Consider the following 21,719-nt stretch of genomic DNA (forward strand, 5'->3'; position numbering starts at 1 on the left):
TTGAAGGAAATTCCAAACATACAGTTCAGCAAGGAGAGTAGGTTGCCACTGAAGGAGAAGGAGATCTTTGGATGTTGGTGGAGCTTGAGAGAATATCATGGGGAGGGATGTATTGGAATATTAGAAATGTGAGATATGAGAGGCAAGGCTATGAAGGGAACTTGAAGGTAAGGATAGACAGAATGCCAGTGTAGCTATTTGAGGGGAAAACATTTTGGTAGCAAGAGTGCTGAATGCATGTTGGCATTTCTGTGTGAACAACTTTGAGACAGGTCACTGTGTTGGTCTATAGGAGCAGAAAGAAAAAAGAGGCTGCAAAACCAATAAAGACCTGTATGCTTTTATGACAGTGTACTTTTGTGGGCTGCAGTCCACTTCAATTGATAATTGACTTTGTTGATTTCGGGAATAAGAGATAACTCCCAGCCTTTGTATATCTTTGAATGTGGTAATATTGTTTCCTGAGTAAAGAGGTATTGGATAACACTCCCTCACACCTGGAAGAACAAGAAAATATAATTATATTATTATTACTCCCTCACACCTGGAAGAACAAGAAAATATAATTATATTATTATTACTGTTTGAATTACAGTATTGTTATGACAACCTTGTGCCTAATGTTGCTTACTGTAGTACATTGTGCAAAGCCTTTGTATTATTACTTGGTCTGTAATTTTATTTCATTTCTTCTTTCCCTCTGTTTTAAAATCTAACCCTCCCTCATTTTTGCATTTCTAGTTGTATTCTTGAGAGGATGTAATTTGTTCAAAATAAATTATAGAAGATTTTTTAAAAAACAGATGCATGAAGTGTTAACCATCACTTGTCAGGATTTATAGGGCCATGGTATTGACACTATGTTAAGTGTGAGCCAGCTATATTGAATTTTGCCATTATAATGATAATTTTTTGGGGGGGGAGGGAAGACAGCACAGTTAGAAAATAGTTCAATGGATTGATTTGAAACTTGGCATCGTGGGAAAGGTAAGCTTGAGGATGGTTCATGCTGATTTGGGGATAGAAAGGATAAGAAACTGTTCTGACTTGACTTTTGATGCTCAAAAGTTGGCAAGATATGTGTGTTTTTCTTCTACAGACTTTGCTGGGGTTGTTTAGGGGAAAATATATCTGTACTGTGGCTTTGGGCAAATAGTTTGTTGTGTTAGGTCAATGAGTTGCATAAAATATTTGTAATCTTTGTTTAAAATGCATTTTTATGGCTAATGTTAGGCAACAGGAATTCAGAAGGGTGTCCCTTCACATACTCATTACTAAACTGTTTTGAGAGAAGCCTGGGAGCTTAATAGATTGCTGAGTGAGAGTAACAGGCAAAGAGAGTTTGTTGGGAAATGGACTGGGGGTGGATGGGTGAAGTACATTTGTTAATTTTCTTTATTCAGTTTATATCCCAGCTTTACTCCAGTGATCTCAATGAGGCATACATTTTCCCCCCCTCACCATGTTATCCTCACAATACAAAGGATTCTAGTGATGTAACTGGGCACCCCAAAACAAAATGGTTAGCAGCAAAGGCAGATTGAAAAAAATGGCCTGCACAATGAAGTCCAATATTGTATCATATTATAGGGGGTGATGTGGCTGTGAATGTGTGTGTTACCTCTACTCTGCAAAGCAGCTCAGTGTTACAATCATATTGCTGGAAAGGGCATGAGAGGGAATGGTGTATGACAACCCTGTGGTATAGTCAAGATTCCAGAACAGTACACTTTAAAAATGCATTTACCGCATGTTGGCTTTGTAGAATTGAAACAATAAAGAAAATCTATTTTAATAATTTACCATAGGACCTTGAAATGCTTTTGTCTTTGGACTTTGTTAATCTGGGTCAGCCATAGTTATGATTCTCTTTATAAGGTCACTCAGAAATTATGACTAACAGAGCATTTCAATGGCCCTTTCATACTTTCCTTAAGTAAGATACCCAGTTATTCCTTACAATTTCCTATTGAAATACTGATGAGCTTTAACATTGAGAAATTGCTGCTTTAGAATGGGTCATAATTTGTTTTCCTAAATATTTAATCACAATCACTTTAGAATTGTAACTGACTATTCTACTTTTTGGTGGAATAAAACTATGATTGTCACTATAGTTCACAGTTACTGTACTTAACTGTGAACTATAGTGACAATCATAAATTCACATTTCTGCATCCATATTCGCTAGGCTACTTTTAACAAACACTTCTGTATTCTGTTATTTTCCCCATTTGCCCCACCCCATAAATGACTCTTGGATAATACTCTTCATCAGTATGTTAGTTTTAATTAGTACAAAATGGTGCTTCCTAGAACCTAGATCAGTGTTTAACAGCACTGTGTAATTCTGCTTTAGTTTTTGGAATCTGGCTTTGATACAAAAGAGCAGTCCTGAATACCAGAAAAAGAAGAACATTTGTAGAGCAAGGGTGGCTAGCCTTTTTTGAGGGTAGGGCTAATTCCACCTTTGCCAACTTTCTGGGGCCTACAAACCAACTGGAGGTGTGGCCACCCTGCGCACGTGCGCACACACGCACGCGCACACACACACACTAGAATCATAACTCTACATTGTAGTATTCTCTATACATGGTGACGGTATTCTGTAAACGTTTTGACCTGTGACGCCCCCCCCCCCTCTCTCTGTGTGTACGCCAAACCATGGCTTTGTGTGTTCAGCCTCCCAGAGAGGAGATTGTAGCTAATTTGCTCCTCATCTGGTCCTGCTGCACTGCTGTGAATTTATCAAGTGTGTTCATTTAAACCATGGCTTGTGGTTTGTTTTCTCCAGACAAGCAACGAATTATAAACCAAGAACAAACCTTGTTTGCAGCATGAAGCCAAGCCATGAATTAATTTGCTGCAGTGCAGCAGAGCCAAAGCAAGACCAAAGTGGCCATAATCTCCTCTTGAGGAACCCACATGTTTGCACTTAGCCACGGTTTGTCTTAGGTCTACATATGAGCAGTTCAAGGAGTGGGGGTTTTATGCACTTAGTTTAATATGCAGATATTTAGAGTTGTATCCAACTAAATTATTGTGTATGTGTGGAATGACTTCTGCAAAGGCAACATAATTTTCCATTCCTTTTCACTTACCGCCTGTACCCAGCGCTACCCCAAAATCTGCTCTGGGGGCATGTTTGAGGGGGCAGGGTGAGTAGGAGAAGGGAAGTTCCATTGTACTAATGGATGTCATTTTGTGTGTGCAATGATTTAGTTAAACAATATAATAAGATTCTTAAGTGAAAAACTAGGCAGGGTAGATTAGGTTTAGAGTTGTGCAAGATTGTATAAGTGTTCTTATTAGGTGATGTAGGGACATGTTGCTCTCTACAGTGGAAATGGTGATCTTATGTAGGCTCTGCATTTCGAAAGTAGAATCTAGTAGTGGGGAAGTGCTTTGGAATGATCTTATTACTGTGCTTAGCTGACAAGTAGTAGCTTCTTCCATAACCTCCCACTGTCAATATCAGCTGAATGGTTTCAGGCACAGCTGTGGAAATATTTAAAGAGGACTGTGTGGCTCTTTGGAGCCGTGCTTTTCAGTAGTGTCTTGTAACTTCTTTAAAAGCTGTAGTTTGGGTAGAGGGCAACCAGATAGAGACTAATCTAGCTGAGCTTCAACTTCTGCTGGTTCATTTCCTATAGGGGAACTGGAAACAAAGAAAGTAGCTAGAGCAGATAGCAAAGGCAGGTTTATTATTCCTGTCCCATGCACTCCCCTATCCACTTTCATTCTAATTGAATGAGAGGGTCTGGAGTGTGGTAAGGATGTCTAAAGCTTGGGAAACTACCTGGAGGTGTAAAGTAAAGGAGGGTAATTTCATGCATATGTGGTGGGCCTGCGAGGAAATTAAAAAATTCTGGGATACTATATACAACGAGTTAAAAAAAATATTAAAATACACTTTCCCAAAAAGACCAGAGGCCTTCCTATTAGGCATCATAGGAGAGGAGATAAGGAAAGAAGACGTAGTTTTGTTCCAGTACTCAACAGCAGCGGCCAGATTGCTAATTGCTCAAAAATGGAAAGGCACGAGCACCCCAACGATGATGGAATGGCAAAATAAACTATATGACTTCTTTGAATTGGCAAACATGACGCAGAAAATCAGAAACCAAAAAAATACAAAGTTAAGGGACGATTGGGCTAAATTTATGACATACATAGAAAGAAATTATGAAAACATACCAACTATAGTAGGTTTATTATAAAACTTTCGATGTTTCAAGTTATTAAACTACAACAGCTGTAAAAATGGAATTTTGTAAAAATTAGGAATCCGGAATCAAGAGGGATGGAAGTTGAACTGTAAATGTAACGTGCTATGTTGTCTTGTTTTTTCTCTATTTTTTCTCTCTTTTTTACTTTTTACTTTTTTTTCTTTTTTTTTCACATCTATTCATTTTGTCATCTGTATGCATCAAACGAAACTTAATAAAAAGAATTTAAAAAAACAAAACAAATTCTTATTAAGTATGCATGCATCACAGGGGTCTGTATCTTTTGGTTCCTCTGGAAATTTGTGAACTATGGGAGAAGCATAAAATGAATGGTGACTGTAGTTGACCAACATAGGTTCTGAATGAACAATTAAGGGTTAGAGAGATAAATAATTTTACTATTTATTTGTTACTTCAGATTACTGCTTAGAAAAAAATAGTACAACCCCCCCCCAAAAGTATTTTATGTTGTCAACCAACCTGTGTTTAAACAACAACAACATAGCAGTTGAGAGGTTATGCTAGCCATGAGCATCATGTTTTTTTAAAAAAAACCAGACTATAGAAATTTCAGAGCTTTCTTTGTTTAACACAATTTCAGTTGCTTACGTGTTGCATGATACATAGCTATAGTTTTGCATTTCTGCCTCACAAATTAAGTAATATTTTCCTACTTCTCATTAGTTTCTAAAAACGGAATCAAACAAGTTTGAAACATATTCCAATATTTAAGCATTGCTCCCTCAACCCTACTTGGCACAAGTATTTGTGCATTAACAGGTGTTCATCTCACAAAAGCCAGTGACTGCCATCCTAAATATAGTCATGGTAACTCCCACTGATTCCTTTGAGACCGTTCACATGATTCCAGTGGGAATCATGAGTAAATGCTCACTAAAGGGTTTGTTCTTAGCAAGTCATATTCCATTCTTACATTTACAGCAACAGCCATAGTAATGTCAATGTTTGTCACATATTTGAAAAGCATACATTTGAAACACCCTCTCAACCCTTCTGTCCTTAAGGATTTGCTTAATGAATTTTGTATGGTTTTAGTACTGACGAGTACTGTTAATCATTCAAATGTTTATGAAGTGAATGTCTAGGTACACAATTTAATTATGCCTTTTCTGTTTCTGTCTACAGCTTCCTGCAGATTTCACAAAACTGCACCTTACTGACAGTCTCCACCCACAGGTGACCCACGTTTCATCTAGTCATTCAGGATGTAGTATCACTAGTGACTCTGGAAGCAGCAGCCTGTCTGATATCTACCAGGTATGATAGTGAACAGTTGTAATTGAGCTAAGTCAGTATTGTAAAAATGGCAACCGGCATAATAACTACATGAAGATTGGGAGAATTCGGTTAAATTGTAGTGGTTAGTTTCATAGTCTACAGAATCTTATACCCATGCCCACCCATCTCCTTTCCCTATTCTGTGTTCATGTATTTTATTCTTTTTAGAAAACAGATTCATTTGCAAATGCCAGTTAGAACCTTTGGAGGCAAATGCCACTTTATAGCCCTACTGATTGAGATGCACGCTTTCCTACATGCTTAATGGAGAAAGACCTTGTTTACTCTTGGTATTAAGTAATTTGGTAGAAATCTGGATAATATGAAGATATTGATGGGAACATCATGCTTTGTTATTTCAGTACAGTCATAGCAATTTCACAATGGGTTGCTATCCATTTAAGTGGAAGGCAAATTATCCAGATCTCATAAATAAAACTTGTTTCTTACAAAAGGGTCTTTACTTTTGAACAGCGCAATCAGTTTGCTCATGCATGCACATGAAATAGCCAACCTTCTACAAGTGACATCTTACTATTTGTTCCACTTTTTCTGTTGGCTGGTTTATTTAACATATCAAGTGCCCTTCAACCAAATAGTTTCCAGTGCAGTTTATAACACAAAATCAGGGCAAGAGCAGACATGAAATAAACAAATAAACAAATAAATGATTAGAAACAGTAGGTTAAAGCAATTAAAACTCAGATTAGAAAGTGAAGTAGAACAGGAAGAGCCTAGCCTGGGACTAAACATGTTTCAATGTAAGCACATTACACACAGCTTGAGAAGGGTTGTGCTAGTGATCCTAGGTTCAATCCCGGGCATTCCTTATACGGCTGGGGAAGACTCCTGTATGAAACTCTGGACAGCCACTGCCAATCAGCATAGACAGTAGTGAGCTAGATGGACTAATGGTCTGAGCCGGTATAAGGCAGCTTCCTATGTTTCTAGTATGTAAGGTAATGGGAAATAATTAGTAGATTTAGGGATATGGTTCATAATACTTTCAGAGTCCAAAACATTGTCACGAAGAACAAAGTAAACAGCTGTTGGTGATGGTGGTGGGGCATTTCTGCAAGTTCATTCTATGATTATGTCTTAAATTGTATCTTAAGAAATGCCTAAGGGAAAAAACATTTGAATTCAGAATAAATGTAGGATGTAATTACTAAAAGTTGTGATTGATTGTCCCACAATAAAACAAATATTGTGAGAAGGTAAGGGTCAGATTATAGATACGTAGTCTGCAGCTCAGTTTGATCCTTCTGCTTTTGTATTGATTGGAATACAAAGATGTGATCTTGAATGGTAATGATGATTGTGTTAAGATTGTTTGCTCTAGTCTTACAGAAGAACTATAATGTAGAGCAGGGGTATGGAACTGCCAGCCCCTGGACCACTTAAGGGGTTCCATATTTCCCAAGCTACGCCCACCCATCAGCTGATATTGCTGGTGGTACCAACTGTTGGGCAGGAGGACAGGGTTTAGAACCCCTTCCCTTCTTATTTAAGGATGAGGGGGAGAGGGTACCACTGCTGTCTTCCTCCTGCTGAAAGAAGCAGAGCAAAATGCTGTTTGAAACAGCTCTTTAAAGAATGGGAGAGACTGGGTCAAATGACACCTTGCCGCTTTAAGCCAGCCCTCATGTTCCCTTTAGACAGAGGCAGGTGGCTGGTTCTAACAGCACTTTGCCGCTTTAAGCCATTTCAGGGGCTGAAGAGACAGATGCTGGTATTTTACAAGCAATGTGTCTTCAAGAGAACCCCTTTTCACAGTGGAATTAAAAAAACGGGGTTTTCCCTTCTGTTTTCTGATCTGCTGTGAAACAGGCATCTCTTGAGTTTAATGGTGCTTGTAAAATAGGCTTCTTCCTCCCCCCTGCTTCCCCACACCAGATGAGGAAAACCTGTGTTCAGGTCTTGCAAAGCGGCTTTCCCCTCCCCATGGTAGGCAGAGAGAGTGATGCTGGTACTTCCAGAAGCTCAAGTGAAGCCCCTGCAAAACCTGAAAAAGCAGGGTTTCCCTCCTCTGCCTTTGCAGATCTGCAGCTAGACATATTGTGCCTGTGAGGCGCTTCAAGCAGTCTGTAGGTTAGTTTAAAGTTTTGGAAATCATTGGGCCAGTTTGCCGGTCAACTCTCTTGAACTAATAATTGTCAAGTGGTAAGTTTGGTGTCCAGTGAACAATATGTTCTAAATCAGATCAAACCTTCCCTATACTAGCTAACTCCCAGCAACAGGAAACTAGCCCAAATAGAGTGTGAAGCAAATGGGATTCCTGGAAGCAAAACACTGTATTTTTAGGGCCAATGTATTTTTTACTGGTGAACCTTAAAATGAATCAAATAATTAGTGCACATCACATCCTTTGGGATCACCTGTCCTAGTTGCTTACTGGAAAACGCAGACAAAGGCACATTAGCCAAATGCTGCCTTCCAGTTTCACACACACAAAAAAAACCTGTGAAAAGAGGCACCCCTCCCCCATTCTCAAGAAACTTTCGCATTTCTTTGGAATTTTTTGGGGAGCACAGGGTTTAGAATTTACTTTATTGCTCCAAAGTGTCGATGAGTTGGGTGTACATTTCTCTATACTTTAAATACAGTATTTTTCACCCTATAGGATCCACTTTTCCCCCTCCAAAAATGAAGGGGAAATGCGTGTGCGTCCTATGGGGCAAATGCAGGCTTTCGCTGAAGCCTGGAGAGCGAGAGGGGCCGGTGCGCCCCGACCCCTCTCGCTCTCCAGGCTTCCTGCAGCTCTCCACAAGTTGTGGGAGCCCGCGTTGGGCTCCCACGGCTTGCGGAGAGTTGCCTGCATGCTGAAGCCTGGGCACACTGAGCTCAGCGCACCCAGACTTCACACAGCTCTCCACAAGGCGCAGGAGCCCGGCGCCGGGCTCCCGCGGCTTGCGGAGAGTTGCCTGCATGCTGAAGCCTGGGAGCACTGAGCTCAGCACGCCCAGACTTCGCGCAGCTCTCCACAAGTCGTGGGAGCCCGGCGCTGGGCTCCGTCGACTTGCGGAGTGTTGCCTGTTCTGGGGGCTAGGGTTGGGGGAAGCTCGGGCTTCCCCAGCCCCACGCCTGGGGGAGAAATAATCCCCCCCTTTATTTCCCCCCCAAAAAACTAGGTGCGCCTTATGGGACGGTGCGTCCTATAGGGCGAAAAATACGGTATTTATTAGCACTCCGCAGTCTCTCTGTCTGCCTGGGATTTTTGATCCATAGGAGGAATTACCTCACAACATTTTCTACTGAACTTTAAATGGAGTGTGGGGGGAAAGGGAGGCTAGATACTAAATTCCTGAGCATGGTGCACTTGCTGATTTTGCTTTTTAATGGAAGTTCTTCCTTTTACCTTTTAATGTCTCTTAACACTGATTTATTTAAAAGTAAAAGGCCTTCACTTAAAACCATAACAATGAGCAGTTGTCAAGTACACAGCTGAGCCCAGCTGAGAATTTAAGGAGGTTCCAGAAAAGGAAAACACACAGGAAAGTTGAAGAATGGTAGGTAGAGTACCAGCGAGATGATTTGTAGAATGATTGAAAGAACATTAAGAAACGTGCCTCGGCCAACTTGAAAGTAACAACAAAATTGTGCACCTACCCATGAGATGTTCTCCACACTTTCTCACTTCTTTGATACTTTTTTCCTTAAAATTAATAATAAGCAATTCAAAGAGCAGCTTAATTTTCACTGGGGTTTTGAAGGTGGAATAACCAAAAACAAAGCAAAAGATAGCCTTTGGCCGAACTAAATCCAGAAGATAAAATCATTGTAAGTGATAGACTAAGCAAACATATATTAATTCAACAATATTAATATAATGGCTTCAGTCTTTGGCTGTATCATGTGACTATTACAATATAGCACTGATTATCCAAGATATTCAGTCTAGATGATAACTCAGGGAACTAGTGCAATCTCATGACTTATTTATATCCTATTGCCCCCAAAATCAAGGGGGTACCTAGTGTTTTCCTTGTTTCCAACAGGTCTGTGGCTTAACCTGTTTCCTTTAGGGACTCCCTCCATCTGGATGGCCTTATTAAGCATTGAATTACAACAGAATTGAGCAGCCAGGCATTTGTTTAGTCTTGCTCTTCTGATGCAGTGAACCATCCAAAATTACAAACCAAATCAAAAAGCTGAACCAAGAAGGGAATACACAGTATTGAGATATAAAGAAAGCTACATTGTTCAATACTTTTACATCTGGAGGCTTCTTGCAGAATAAGTGATCCTGAATACAATATCTTCATCCCATTAGAGTTGTACTTACGGATATTGGCCTTGTGTCATCTCAAAGTCTTTTCTTCATACTTAGTACATTGGTTCACGTGCCCCTTATTCTGCAAGTATCTGGTCAATTTCCTTTATGCTAGTGTGCCATAATGTGTATGGTGCTTTACGAGATAACAAAGTACAGGTCTCTACCAGGAGGAACTAACAAATCTAATGTTCAACATGGAAGCAGTAGCAGAGAGGGTAAGGATGATTAATGTAAGAGCCAGCCAGTGCAGGTGTTTAGGGAGGGTGGTTTTATAGCCTGAGCAATGAATGATTTTGGCAGCAAAATAGAGGATGGAGATGAGAGAGGGCTCAATGTGACAACAGCAAGCTAGAGAAGAGAATAGTGTAGCAATTAAAGTTAGGGGATGATTAGAGCATGAACTGCTGCACAAAAGTCAGAGGGGCTATTTTCATAATGTTGTACCAGGAGAAGCAACTTGACTTAACAGATTGCATAAAATGGAATGGAGGAATTAAAAATAAACTCAAAGCTGATCAGCAAGTGTCTGATCAACAAGTGGGTAGTAATCTTATCAATAGATAAGGAGCATGTGCAAAGACAGTAAGGTTCAGTAGGAAAGATCAGCCCTGTATGTATTGAGACAACAATGAAACATAAAACAGGGAAACCAAAAAGCAGTTGGAAATGAAGCATTGGATGTAGAAGGGAAGTTATTGGACAGAGAGGTAGAGTTAGGTGTCATCAGTGTGTACTGAAAGCCACAAAGTTTAATGAAGTCACTAAGGGACAGTATAGTTAGAGAAAATAGCAGGAGGCTGAGAATAACTCCCTGTGGAGGTTCAGCAGAGAAGAACTTTCCCTATGGAAACAGTGATCAAGTAATTAGACTGATAGGAAATAAACCAGCTAAGAACAGAGCCATAGAAACAGAGTACGTAAAAGGAGCGAAGCCGAAAAATTAATGAACTGTATTAGAGGCAACAAAGGCACCAATGAGAAGAGGAAGAAGATAGATAGAGACCTTTTGGATTTGGCATTGAGGAGTGATTTGACGAGGGTAGCTTCAGTGGAGTTCAAGAGGTAGAAGCCAGATGACAGGGAACTAAGAGAGGAATTGAGAGAAATTTAAGACAGGGAAGTATGTGGCACAGTCCAGAGATTCGAAAGCAAAGGGTAAAGCTCAGATTATTTTTTTATGAATGTGAAAAAAGAGGCATGTTTAAATGCAAGAAGGAAAGAGCCAGAGGATGGGGAGAAATTTAATATGTGGAAGGGTATTTGTGATAAAAAGATATGACACCCAGGAGTCAGGATCATGGGGCAGGTAATAAAGGACAACAGTCAACCAAAGAGAAAGCAAAAATTGGTTGAAGTAGGTTTAAGAGGCAAAATAGCTGGAAATGAGAGGAAAGATGTGCATTTTGGATACTGTGTTCATGATTGTGTGATGAACAGAAATTCTAATTTACATGAGTAAATCAGGACCATGTGTGTGAGGTGGATCTACCCTTTACACCTGCATTTTGGTCCAAGCAAAACTTTCCCCTTAGTTTGGTGAGAAACAGTAAACTGGTATGCAATGTATGTCAGAAACATAATGCAAGGGGGAAGGGTTAACCTTCCTCCTACACAGTAAGATCCTACCTGTATTGTCCTTTCCTCCTGGCAACAGCTGTTTTAAAAATGACCACATATCATTAGGCTATGTATTCATCATTATGTGTTGTTGGACTCAAAGAGATTGACTTGAGGATGTTGGCTAAAGGCTGGGGGATTTAGAGGGGTCAGTAGTTAGTTGAGAGAGCTGGGGCAAACAAATCTAGAGTTGGTTGATGAACTGTACTTAACCCCTGAAGAGCATAAGGGAGACATGGCAGAGAAGTAGGCAATGTTCCCAAGAAAGCCTTGCACCACTTGACTGCAGGTGACAAATGGAGCAAGAAGTAGAATATACAGAAGGCAGAGAGTGTGCATGTCGAAGAAGAGAATGTGTTGCTCAGATTGGATGAACTCTGTGGCACAAGCTGAGCATTTCCAAGTGAAGATGAGAACAAGAAAATGCCCAAAGTCCTATGTTGGGGAATGCATCCCAAAGCAAACAGAGAAGGAATGAGGGACAGGAGATGGGAAGCAGCTGTGCCACAGACACAATGAATGTTAAGTTTGAAATCACAGGAGGAAGGTACAGAAGTTGTCGGAGTCTGAATGAAAAGTTGAGAGTGGGGCAGGTGGTGATACAGGATAGAAATATAGAGATGAGATGCAAAGGGGAACAGATTTTTGCGGAATGAATTTGGGAGGCAGTGGAATGAGAGGTCAGCAGAAGTAGGGACTGGCAGAATTGGAAGTGCAAAGGCCACCACCACAGTAACCTCCAGTGAGAAGTGTGTGGAAGAAAGTAATTTGAAAGGAAAGAGCAACAACAGTGTCAGGAGGGGGCAGTAAAGTATTTGTGAGAGCTGGTATTATGCTTATGTAGAATTAGTAATTGTTTATGACGTGATCAATAGAAATTAAAATGCATATTTTGCTTTGTAATGTTTTGTTCTGTGGGCTGTACTAGAGACTACTTTCTGTTTTCACATTGTTGCATGTGACTTTGTTTATAGTTTGAGAAATAGATGAGTATGTTACTTTATTGAATTGAACAAGCGCTTAATAAAAACTACTATCCATCATTTGTTATTTAACATAGTCTAGTAGACACAAATAAATGAACTAGAAAATAAATTGTGGAAGATAAGAGACTTTTGTAGTTCTCAGAAGGTTGATATCCATATATATTATACTTACTCTTTTTAAAATGGTAAATTATGTAAATATTAATGTTACTGACTACACTGTGGGTTTGGTGAGTGTGGTTTCTTTCTTTAGTTGCTTGGGCACCTTCTTATGGAGACATTCACAAATGACACCCAGAAGTAATGGTTCACCTTATGTTTGATTATGGAGTAAAAAAAAATAGTAGCTGCAAATATTACTTATGGTGTTGTGTGCTCAGTTAACTCTTTCCGGTATTTGCTTCATATGGAGTATTTAATACTGCAGGTTTAAGAGCAACTATGCAATGAAAATATATTCATAGACATCCTTTTGAGTTGAATAAATCATGAAGTTGAATCTTGAGATGCTTTCGGCAATAATCTGAGAATATTCCTGTTTAAATATTTATGTTTGTTTCTAAAATTGTATGTCATGTGTTATACATAAAAGACAAATCCATTTAAAACAAGAATTACTTGCCAATATGAAATATCCTACAATCATTATTTGTAAGAGGTCATTGAGGTCCCTTTGAATATACTGAAAAATTCTAATACTTTTGCAGGGTAAGGGTAAGCAGTTTGCTCTCTGCCCTGCAAAACAGTAGTGTTGTGCAGCATTCAAGCTTTTCTTGGAATGTTGTGCTATCCCAAATTTCAAGTCTGTAACAAATTCATGGCCTTTAAGGCTAGATTGTATCTTCAAAAATACTGACAGTGGCGATCGGATGGATAATACTAGGTAACCAAACATCCAATACCTTCCCCACATTGCCCAAAGGCTGCAGTCATCATACCTCATGATTTAGACTTCAATTTGGATGTTAAGAGCCGTCAGTACACCAGTACACCACGGTGCCTGGCCACACTAATTTAAGGGGCACTTACCTTCTTTGTTTCTTACCTATTGAAAAAATAATAAATGGATGTTAAGGTGCAAGTTTTAAAAATGTGGTCTTTATGTAGAGGCTGCCATGAACCACTTTTGAATAATTAGGCATCCATATGGTGGTCAGAACTTTTTATTGGACTTTGATGCATGGTCTGACCTAATGGCATTATCATCAGCTGCCCATATAACCTGGCCACCCTGTGGAGGTAGCTTTTAATCAATTGATTAAGTATACTCATACACCCCAAAAAAGAAAAAAAGAGAAACTTCATCATATTCAGCCAAACTTAACACAAGTGATATTTCAATTTGACATAATTTTACTACATACCTAGATGCTCAACAAATTACTTAAACTTGAATTCTTCCACCCCAGTACAGTTTATTCAGTTTGAAGTTTGTATCATTTGCACTAGTCCACAAATACAGCAAAAGCTAATCCTGACGAACTCCTTGAAACAGAGCAGTGGCTGATAATTAAAGCCTAGGCTTAGGAAGCAAAGGCATGTATAATAATCTGTCACTGGGAATATTATACAATTGACATGGTCTTGTTGCTTCATTTCAATTTTTGAATATTTGCTTTAGGTTAGGGTGCATCTAGACAAGTGTTTCTGTTGCATCCTAGACAGGTGTTTTTGAACTCCAGTCTTCAGAGGTTTAAACAGCAGTACAAGGCTATTTGCAAAAAAAGCTTTCAAAGAGCACTGCAAATACCCTATGATCAGGATTCTGTACTGTGAAGCCCCCCACACCTGTCATATTTGGCCCAGCAGGGGTGGGAAGATAAGAATTTGACTCTCTGGTCAGAAAGTTTTCTCACCCTTGTAGCACAGCATCCTGTTTCCCACATTGGCCAGTCCCAATGCCCATAGAAAGTTCACAGGCAGGGCATGTGTGCAAAAGCCCTCTTCTGCCGTCTTCTGGTTTACAGAAGCATGCTCTCTCTGATCCTTAAAGATAAAGTCTATGCAAATAGTATACAGTAGTTTGTGTTCAACATGCCTCATATGTTGTTTGCTCAAAAAACAAAAAAAGTGACCGTATACTAGGTCAGGTTTATAGATCTTAGATTTTCTGCTAAAATGGCTTTTAACCAGAGATAAAACTTGAGGCCCTGGAAACCTGTTGCCTGTTAGAGTAGATGATACTAGATTAGCTGAACAAATCTGGCATGGCCAGATCATTGGGCTGAAATAAAGCAGTGTGGTTAATGGATTAATACCTCTAAATGGAGTCTATAAGTGAAAAGTGACTATCAGTTAAGACTGAAACAAAAAGTTTATGGGGGGGGCAGATAAATTTGTTCCAGTATGAAAAGTCTTTTCAGTACAGTACTTGGAATAGCTTGGCTAGAGTGTCAAATCCACAATTTTTATGCCAGAGCATTTATCCAGCTGTCCATTGAAAACAACTTTTTAAAATTCTATAAGGATAGAATATCTGTGGAAAGTCTAGCATGTGCATCTCATATAATCTCATATCTCAAATTAACATTTTTTTTTAAAAAAAACATACTTGACCTTTTCTACTGCTATCTGACCTTTAATATTTTAGCCCCAAGTCTAGTAAACATCAGTTTGGAAAGCAATGGTTTACAGAGCATTCTCAATAGACTTCATCTCCTTCAAATCATAACAGTTGAAGCTTAGCAGATGCTGTGGCATTAAATCTACTTCTGCAGAAAAAGCAGCTTTATTTCAGACGGCAGGCAAATATGTTTGGGATTTATTAAGTGTTTCATCTTAGAACTGAAACAATAAAATATATTCACCTCTGGGTACCTATTAATGACCTTAAGCCATGTGTTGGCTGGATTTTCTGATTTCCATATGATCGCCAGAGCAGATTAGAATTGGGAGATAGTGTTCTTCCTCTCTGGTACACGTACATTGTCTGGAAGTTAACTCCCATATCTGATAGACTGGCTGTTTGCAATTTTACCATACAAATGTGACCTGCATCCAGATGCTGCAGCATGGAGTTTTTCTATTCACAGTTCCACCCATGTCCTCTTGTAGGATACCCTATTGCATTCCAGCAGCACCCCAATTTTTCTGCCCCAATCAGACATTATTCTGTGGACAGTGAGAATGCCAAGTCCTCATGGAGCTGTTCCTTTGCATGGAGTAAGGGTAGAGGCTCTTAGGTTTCTGTTCTTGAAAATTATCTGTACTTCTACAAAACATAGAGCTCCCCAAAGCATGCTGAAGCATCCCATTTGCTTCTTGGTAGCTCTGCTTTGCCTTTGGTGGTGTTCACCTGCTGAGTTCATGACTGAAGTGAGTGATTAATTGATGTCAGTGTTCTAGGTTTCATCGCGAACATGTAATACTTTAGATGGGTTTGAAAATGGGACTAAGCAGCACCCACAAATATATTAATCTTGCTTTCGATTTAAGTATGTTCCAGGTGTGTCTACTTTACCCAAAATACAGTGAATTCCTGTTATATACTTCCCACAGGTAATGGAAAAGTGCTGAGAAAAGATGAACCTTGACTTGTCTGTGGAGTAAATATTAAATTCGCTTCATGTACATGTTTTGAGTTGTGTTTAGTATTATAAGAGGCCTCTGAATGTTTTTTTCTCAATGATCATTTCAGGCCACAGAGAGTGAAGCTGGCGATATGGATCTGAGTGGGTTACCAGAGACAGCAGTGGATTCTGAGGATGATGATGATGAAGAGGATATTGAGAGGGCTTCTGATCCTCTAATGAGCAGGGATATTGTTAGAGATTGCCTGGAGAAAGACCCAATAGACAGGACAGATGATGATATTGGTAAGCTACCATGGAAACCCAGCAGAGGAAGATGTTAGCAGCATTTGCAGTTTCTTTAAGATGTGTTTTATTTTCCAAAATATTACTAAATGACTAACAAAAAAAGATTTTTAATATAATAAACAAAAGGAAGTTGTAAAATGCTTGAAACGTAGTATGATTTATGACTTGTTAAACCTGTAGAATATAATGAAAATACAGTACACAACACATTGTGGAATAATACAAGCTTAGAATCCCATGGCATATTCCTAAAACCTCATTATCAAGTAGTTGTCATTGCTTATACATGTTTAACTCAGTGAGTTCATTATTCTGTAGAACAACTCCTGGAATTCATGCATCAGTTACCCGCTTTTGCTAATATGACAATGTCAGTGAGGAGAGAACTCTGTGCTGTGATGGTGTTTGCAGTCGTAGAAAGGGCGGGGACCATAGTTCTAAATGATGGAGAAGAGGTAAGTAGTTGCATAATTCAGTGGTCCTTCCTGAGACATCTAAAACTTCTTTTTTATGTTCTTAAACTCCCCCCCCCCCCATAAAATATTTTTGCACCGGTGCTTACAGATAACCATTTGCTGAACAGAATATTCTTAATGTAGCTTGGACTTAGACTTCAGTTCACTTTCACATTTGTAGTAGATCACAGATGGGTGTAATGTAGCCTGAATGTTATGCCAGTGAAAAATGATATTAAATATATGCAGTTTCCTATGTTCCTGTATTTGCAAGCCCTTCCTTACAACCACAAGGCTTCAGTTTGACAGATAACATCAGATGCTAATTAGTTGCAGCAACTGCAGTGATCTATAACTGCCAACTGCCCCACCCTCCGTGTTCTAAAACTGCCAGCTTGGCTTAGAGCATCTTTTGATCAGAGGAGTTGAGGAGAGTCAGGAGTGAAAGCGATAGAGTGCTGTCTGGTTTGGTCGTGTGATATTAGTGTTGGGTGTGTGATATCAGCGTTGGATGTGTGATATCAGCGTTGGGTGTGCGATATCAGCGTTTGACAGATAACATCAGATGCAAATTAGTTGCAGCAACTGCAGTGATCTATAACTGCCAACTGCCCCACCCTCCGTGTTCTAAAACTGCCAGCTTGGCTTAGAGCATCTTTTGATCAGAGGAGTTGAGGAGAGTCAGGAGTGAAAGCGATAGAGTGCTGTCTGGTTTGGTCGTGTGATATTAGTGTTGGGTGTGCGATATCAGCGTTGGGTGTGCGATATCAGCGTTGGGTGTGCGATAACAGCATTTAGTGTGTGATATCAGCGTTGGGTGTGCAATATCAGCATTGGGTGTGCGATATCAGCGTTGGGTGTGCGATATCAGCGTTGGGTGTGCGATATCAGCGTTGGGTGTGCGATATCAGCGTTGGGTGTGTGACAGCAGCGTTTGGTGTGTGATATCAGCGTTGGGTGTGCGATATCATTGAGTGTTGTAGGCATGGGGAAAGTGTGCTCGAAGTGTACCTGTCTGTATGCAGATCCTGAAGAGAGAGCAGAGCAAGCAAGTGTAAGAAAGAGCTTGAGAGATCAGGAGCAATGTGTCATGCAGCCCTCGGATGTTTTGGCAAGCTCAAATGTGACCCATGGGTCTGAAAAGGTTAGCTGTCCTGTTCCATACTGCTTATAGTAGAAGCAAATACAATGTTTAATCTTCTTTGCCTTAAAAGTAGCTGATAAATAAGGCAGCATATCCAGTAGATATGTCTGCATCTCCTTTAACCTCTGTACATGTTAAAGTTTATGTTGGTAAAATTGCAGGATCTTGAAGTGGTTTTTTCTTATGTATACGTGTACTTTCCCGCTTTTTTCATTTCCCTTTTATTGAAAAACAAATTCACACAATGTTCCCTAAAAAGGTGAAATGGTTTTCCGAGGTTTGTATGTCTCAAACTCTATGTTTCATTTTTAGCTGGACTCCTGGTCTGTTATTTTGAATGGTTCTGTGGAAGTAACCCATCCTGAAGGAAGATCAGAAATATTATGCATGGGAAACAGTTTTGGTGTTTCCCCTACCATGGACAAAGAATACATGAAAGGAGTAATGAGAACCAAAGTGGATGATTGCCAGGTAGAAAATAAAATATGAATTACCTGTTAGATTAATATGCAAATATATGACAGGCTCAGATGTAATGCTGAATTATTATTGGTGTGTTTTCCTTTCTTCTCCAGCACAGCTGTGTGGAAGAGATCAGAATATGTGGTTACTCTATGACAAAGCTGGCCACTGGGTTGGATCCAGAATTCCCCTACCCTCCACAGGCCACTTTTGACAGGTGGTCAGGATCACCCACCTGCCACTCACATGATATGACACGACACGACACATCACATAAAGTGACCTAACTTTGAAGCCATGGCAAAGGAATCAGGAGCCACTCTTAAGAGCATCCACTTCCTCCTTTGTGGTCTCAGGATGAATTCAAGCTATGCTTGCAAAGGAACGTGTTTTTTTCCTTTGCAGTCTCAGCTTGAATTCAAGCTGCAAAGATTCCTGCCAAGAGTGATTCTTGCATTTGGCGGTGGATTTAAATTCAGTGCAAATGCAAGTGCCACTCTTGGAACAGATTACTTCATTCAGAAGTTCCAGTTGGGAGTTCTAAGTGGAGCCAATCGCCAACAAGGCACAATCAGCACTAAATTTACATGAATAGCTCCTACAACAAATGTAAGTCCCGCACCAGGAGTACACTACTCTGGTGTGTCTTTGCAGCCTCAGCTTGACATTCTTCACACCTGCTGTCATATGGTGTCAGCTGTGGGACATTTGGGTGTGGCTGAGGAAAACAGCTTTGTGAGTGATAGACCCCAGGAGGAAAGATGGAGCCCAGCCACCCAGGTGAAGGCAGCCTTGTGGTACAGAGGCTCCCTGGTGCTGATACCAGGCCCAATGCTCACCAGCAGCATCAAGAAGCCCTGTTCTGTAAGGCTGGATAGGGTGGCTTGCACCGTACACCTTGTGAAGTGGTGCAGAGGCAGCCTGATGGTGGTGCTGGGGCAAAGCATACACTTGGCTACTGCCTGGCTGCCTTCACCTGGGAGGGTGGGCTGCATCTTTCTTCTGAGGGAATACAACCACCCCATGAGGAAAGAGGCAACCTGCCCGCTCGGGTGAAGGCAGTCAGATGCATGGAGCCTGACAGGTTCGGTGCTCTTGGCTACTACAACCTAGTCCATCTTCTGGAAGTGGAGGGCGAATGGGCTATCTCTTTCTCCCAGAAGAAAGAGGTAGCTTGCCCACCTTCCCCACACCAGCTAAGGTGGAGGGAGCCTCGGAAAGGAACCTGTCAGGCTCTGTCCCAGGGCTCCCTCCATCTTGGGGTGTGTGTGTGTGTGTGTGTGTGTGAGCGGGCTATGTCTTTCTCCCCCAGAAAGAGGTAGCTCACCCACACCAGCAAAGGCAGAGGGAGCCTGAGAAAGGAGTCCTTGCCACTCGCACGCCATAGATGTGGAGATCTATGCCTTATCTATGGGTTTGGGAAAGATCAACAGGCTAATTTATCCCATCTGGCTAAATAGGTCTTAACAACTGACTACTTGTTAGGGTTTTCATCCTGTTTTAAATATGTTTGTGTTTTAATTTTTTAAAGAATTATTCTACATTTAAATCACCTTGAAACTGTAAATTTAGAAGGCAATTAATATAACAAGGGTAGCAACAACAATAATAAACCACAGTATGAAGTTCTTTACTAAACCATAAAAAGAACAGCCAAGGTTTATCCAGGTTTGGACAACTACCAACTGGGGTTGATCAGTTAGCTAAAACCTTAAGTTAGTTAAAAATGGAAGTGACTGCTTCTGCACTCCTACCCATCGCTGTGCCAAAGGAGGAATATGGAGAGGTGAGCTGGCCAGCCTGAGGCTCACTCACATAGCACTAAACTGTATTGCAGCTGAACAAAGCCATTATGTGCCATAAATATGAGAACATTAAGTGATGTAAACTTGTGGCTGTAATATAACTTCAGTGTCTCAAGCGCGGCCTCATTGATCTGTCAAAAAACCAAAATGAATATCCAGTGTTTGTGGTTAATGAACCTATTTGCAACACTTGTTAGTAAAGATCACATTCTTATGAATTTTAAATGAAAGAATATTAATTTGAAATATATGAATATTTATTCATTTCTTTCTTTGTTCTTAAATGCTGTATTTCAAGGTAGAGCCCGCCCAATGTGGCTTACAAAATGTAATTAGTTTGTATTAAATACAGGATAATTTAGATTCATATTCATAACAGAGAGAGAGAGGAGTGCCTTACTGCTGCTGCTTCTCCCTATGACGGCCTCAGCAGTTGCAGTTGGTAGTTAGACAGAGAGAGAATCTCAGCTGCAGTTGTATCCAAGAATATAAAAAGCTGTGATTTTAAACATTCCAGTATAAAAGGGATACATTCGTTTCTAGAACCAAAATAGTTCATCAACAACCCTGGGTGATAAAAACTGGACATTACACAAGTGTGGTGTGTTCAGTTAAAAACTTGCATGTTGTGAAAGGGTGAGGACATGACTGTCAGGTGGAAGGAATCACATATTTTATTTTACTTTATTATGCTTGGCAATAATATTATGATTAAAAGGGGGAAATAGCTGCTTATTTTAATTGTAGAAGCAACTGTTAAAAAGGCATTTTCCTTTCATCATTTACTTTTTATATGCCCTCAAGATGGAAATTAGGAATTTCCTTAAAATAAATGTCAAGTCAGATTTAGCTTTTATTTAGGGCAATAGGAGAAGGATAGAGATATGAGATTTCTTTGATAGGCATTAATTCATATTTTATCAATTAATCATGCACTTTCCTAAGGCAAGAATTATAACAGAATATATCATCCTGGCTTATTCAACCACTTAGTGTAGCAGAAATGATCATAAGGCACATTTGGATATTCATTGCATAAAGCACTTTATCTGCAGTGATAACAGAAAAATTGCTTATGGTACCCCTTGTGATAGTGAACAGTGCCAAAATCAGAGAAATAGTGGAACCTGTAGAAGTTCAACTTCTGCATTTATTCTGCATTTAGCTGGAAAACTAATTTAGAAAAATACGTATGTGCCATAAAAGTAAAAAGAAGTTAATAATAATGAGCTTTAATGGGGGTTATTAATCGATCTCATGAAGTTAAAGGTCTGACTTCATAGTTTCTGCTACATTTGAGGATGGCAAATCTATAGCATCCTTTACACTTGGGACTAAAGTATTCTAGACAGCATGGCAGGTTGGACAAAGTACTCTTAACATTTTAGAAACCATTACCTTTGAACTTGTCTCTTGCAATCTATTTTCCCTAGTTTGTGTGCATAGCCCAGCAAGATTATTGCCGCATCCTCAACCAAGTGGAGAAAAACATGCAGAAGGTAGAAGAGGAAGGAGAGATTGTTATGGTTAAAGAACATAGGGAATTGGATCGCACTGGAACAAGAAAGGGTCACATTGTTATCAAGGTATATTTTTTATACTATAATATACCTAATAGCAGTTTATCT

At 39.9% G+C, this 21,719-nt stretch overlaps 1 protein-coding gene and 1 long non-coding RNA gene across 9 annotated transcripts in view; one reads left to right on the forward strand and one right to left on the reverse strand.

Annotated features, from left to right (window-relative positions):
• Positions 1 to 21,719, forward strand: part of RAPGEF2 (Rap guanine nucleotide exchange factor 2) — a 155,698-nt gene that overhangs the window by 105,069 nt on the left and 28,910 nt on the right. For 6 of the 7 annotated variants that reach the window (XM_081925886.1, XM_081925889.1, XM_081925888.1 and 3 more), the window contains 5 exons: positions 5,376 to 5,507; positions 16,045 to 16,222; positions 16,544 to 16,680; positions 18,137 to 18,295; positions 21,525 to 21,677. In XM_081925886.1, coding sequence (XP_081782012.1) covers positions 5,376 to 5,507; positions 16,045 to 16,222; positions 16,544 to 16,680; positions 18,137 to 18,295; positions 21,525 to 21,677 — 759 coding nt within the window. Of the gene's footprint in view, positions 1 to 28; positions 168 to 5,375; positions 5,508 to 16,044; positions 16,223 to 16,543; positions 16,681 to 18,136; positions 18,296 to 21,524; positions 21,678 to 21,719 lie in introns of those variants that run through there. The other variant, XM_081925890.1, reaches the window with a different exon arrangement.
• LOC309378277 lies at positions 191 to 21,579 on the reverse strand. Of its 2 annotated transcripts, XR_014171988.1 has the most exons (4): positions 21,490 to 21,579; positions 20,492 to 20,559; positions 18,319 to 18,404; positions 191 to 497 (listed from the first exon to the last, which is right to left on the reverse strand). It is a non-coding gene; the product is annotated as an uncharacterized lncRNA (long non-coding RNA). The 2 variants fall into 2 exon arrangements; XR_014171989.1 differs by lacking the exon at positions 20,492 to 20,559 and having other exon boundaries at positions 21,490 to 21,567.

The sequence above is a fragment of the Podarcis melisellensis genome (genome assembly GCF_964234715.1).
Source record: "Podarcis melisellensis genome assembly, chromosome: 9".
Classification (NCBI taxonomy): domain Eukaryota; kingdom Metazoa; phylum Chordata; class Lepidosauria; order Squamata; family Lacertidae; genus Podarcis; species Podarcis melisellensis.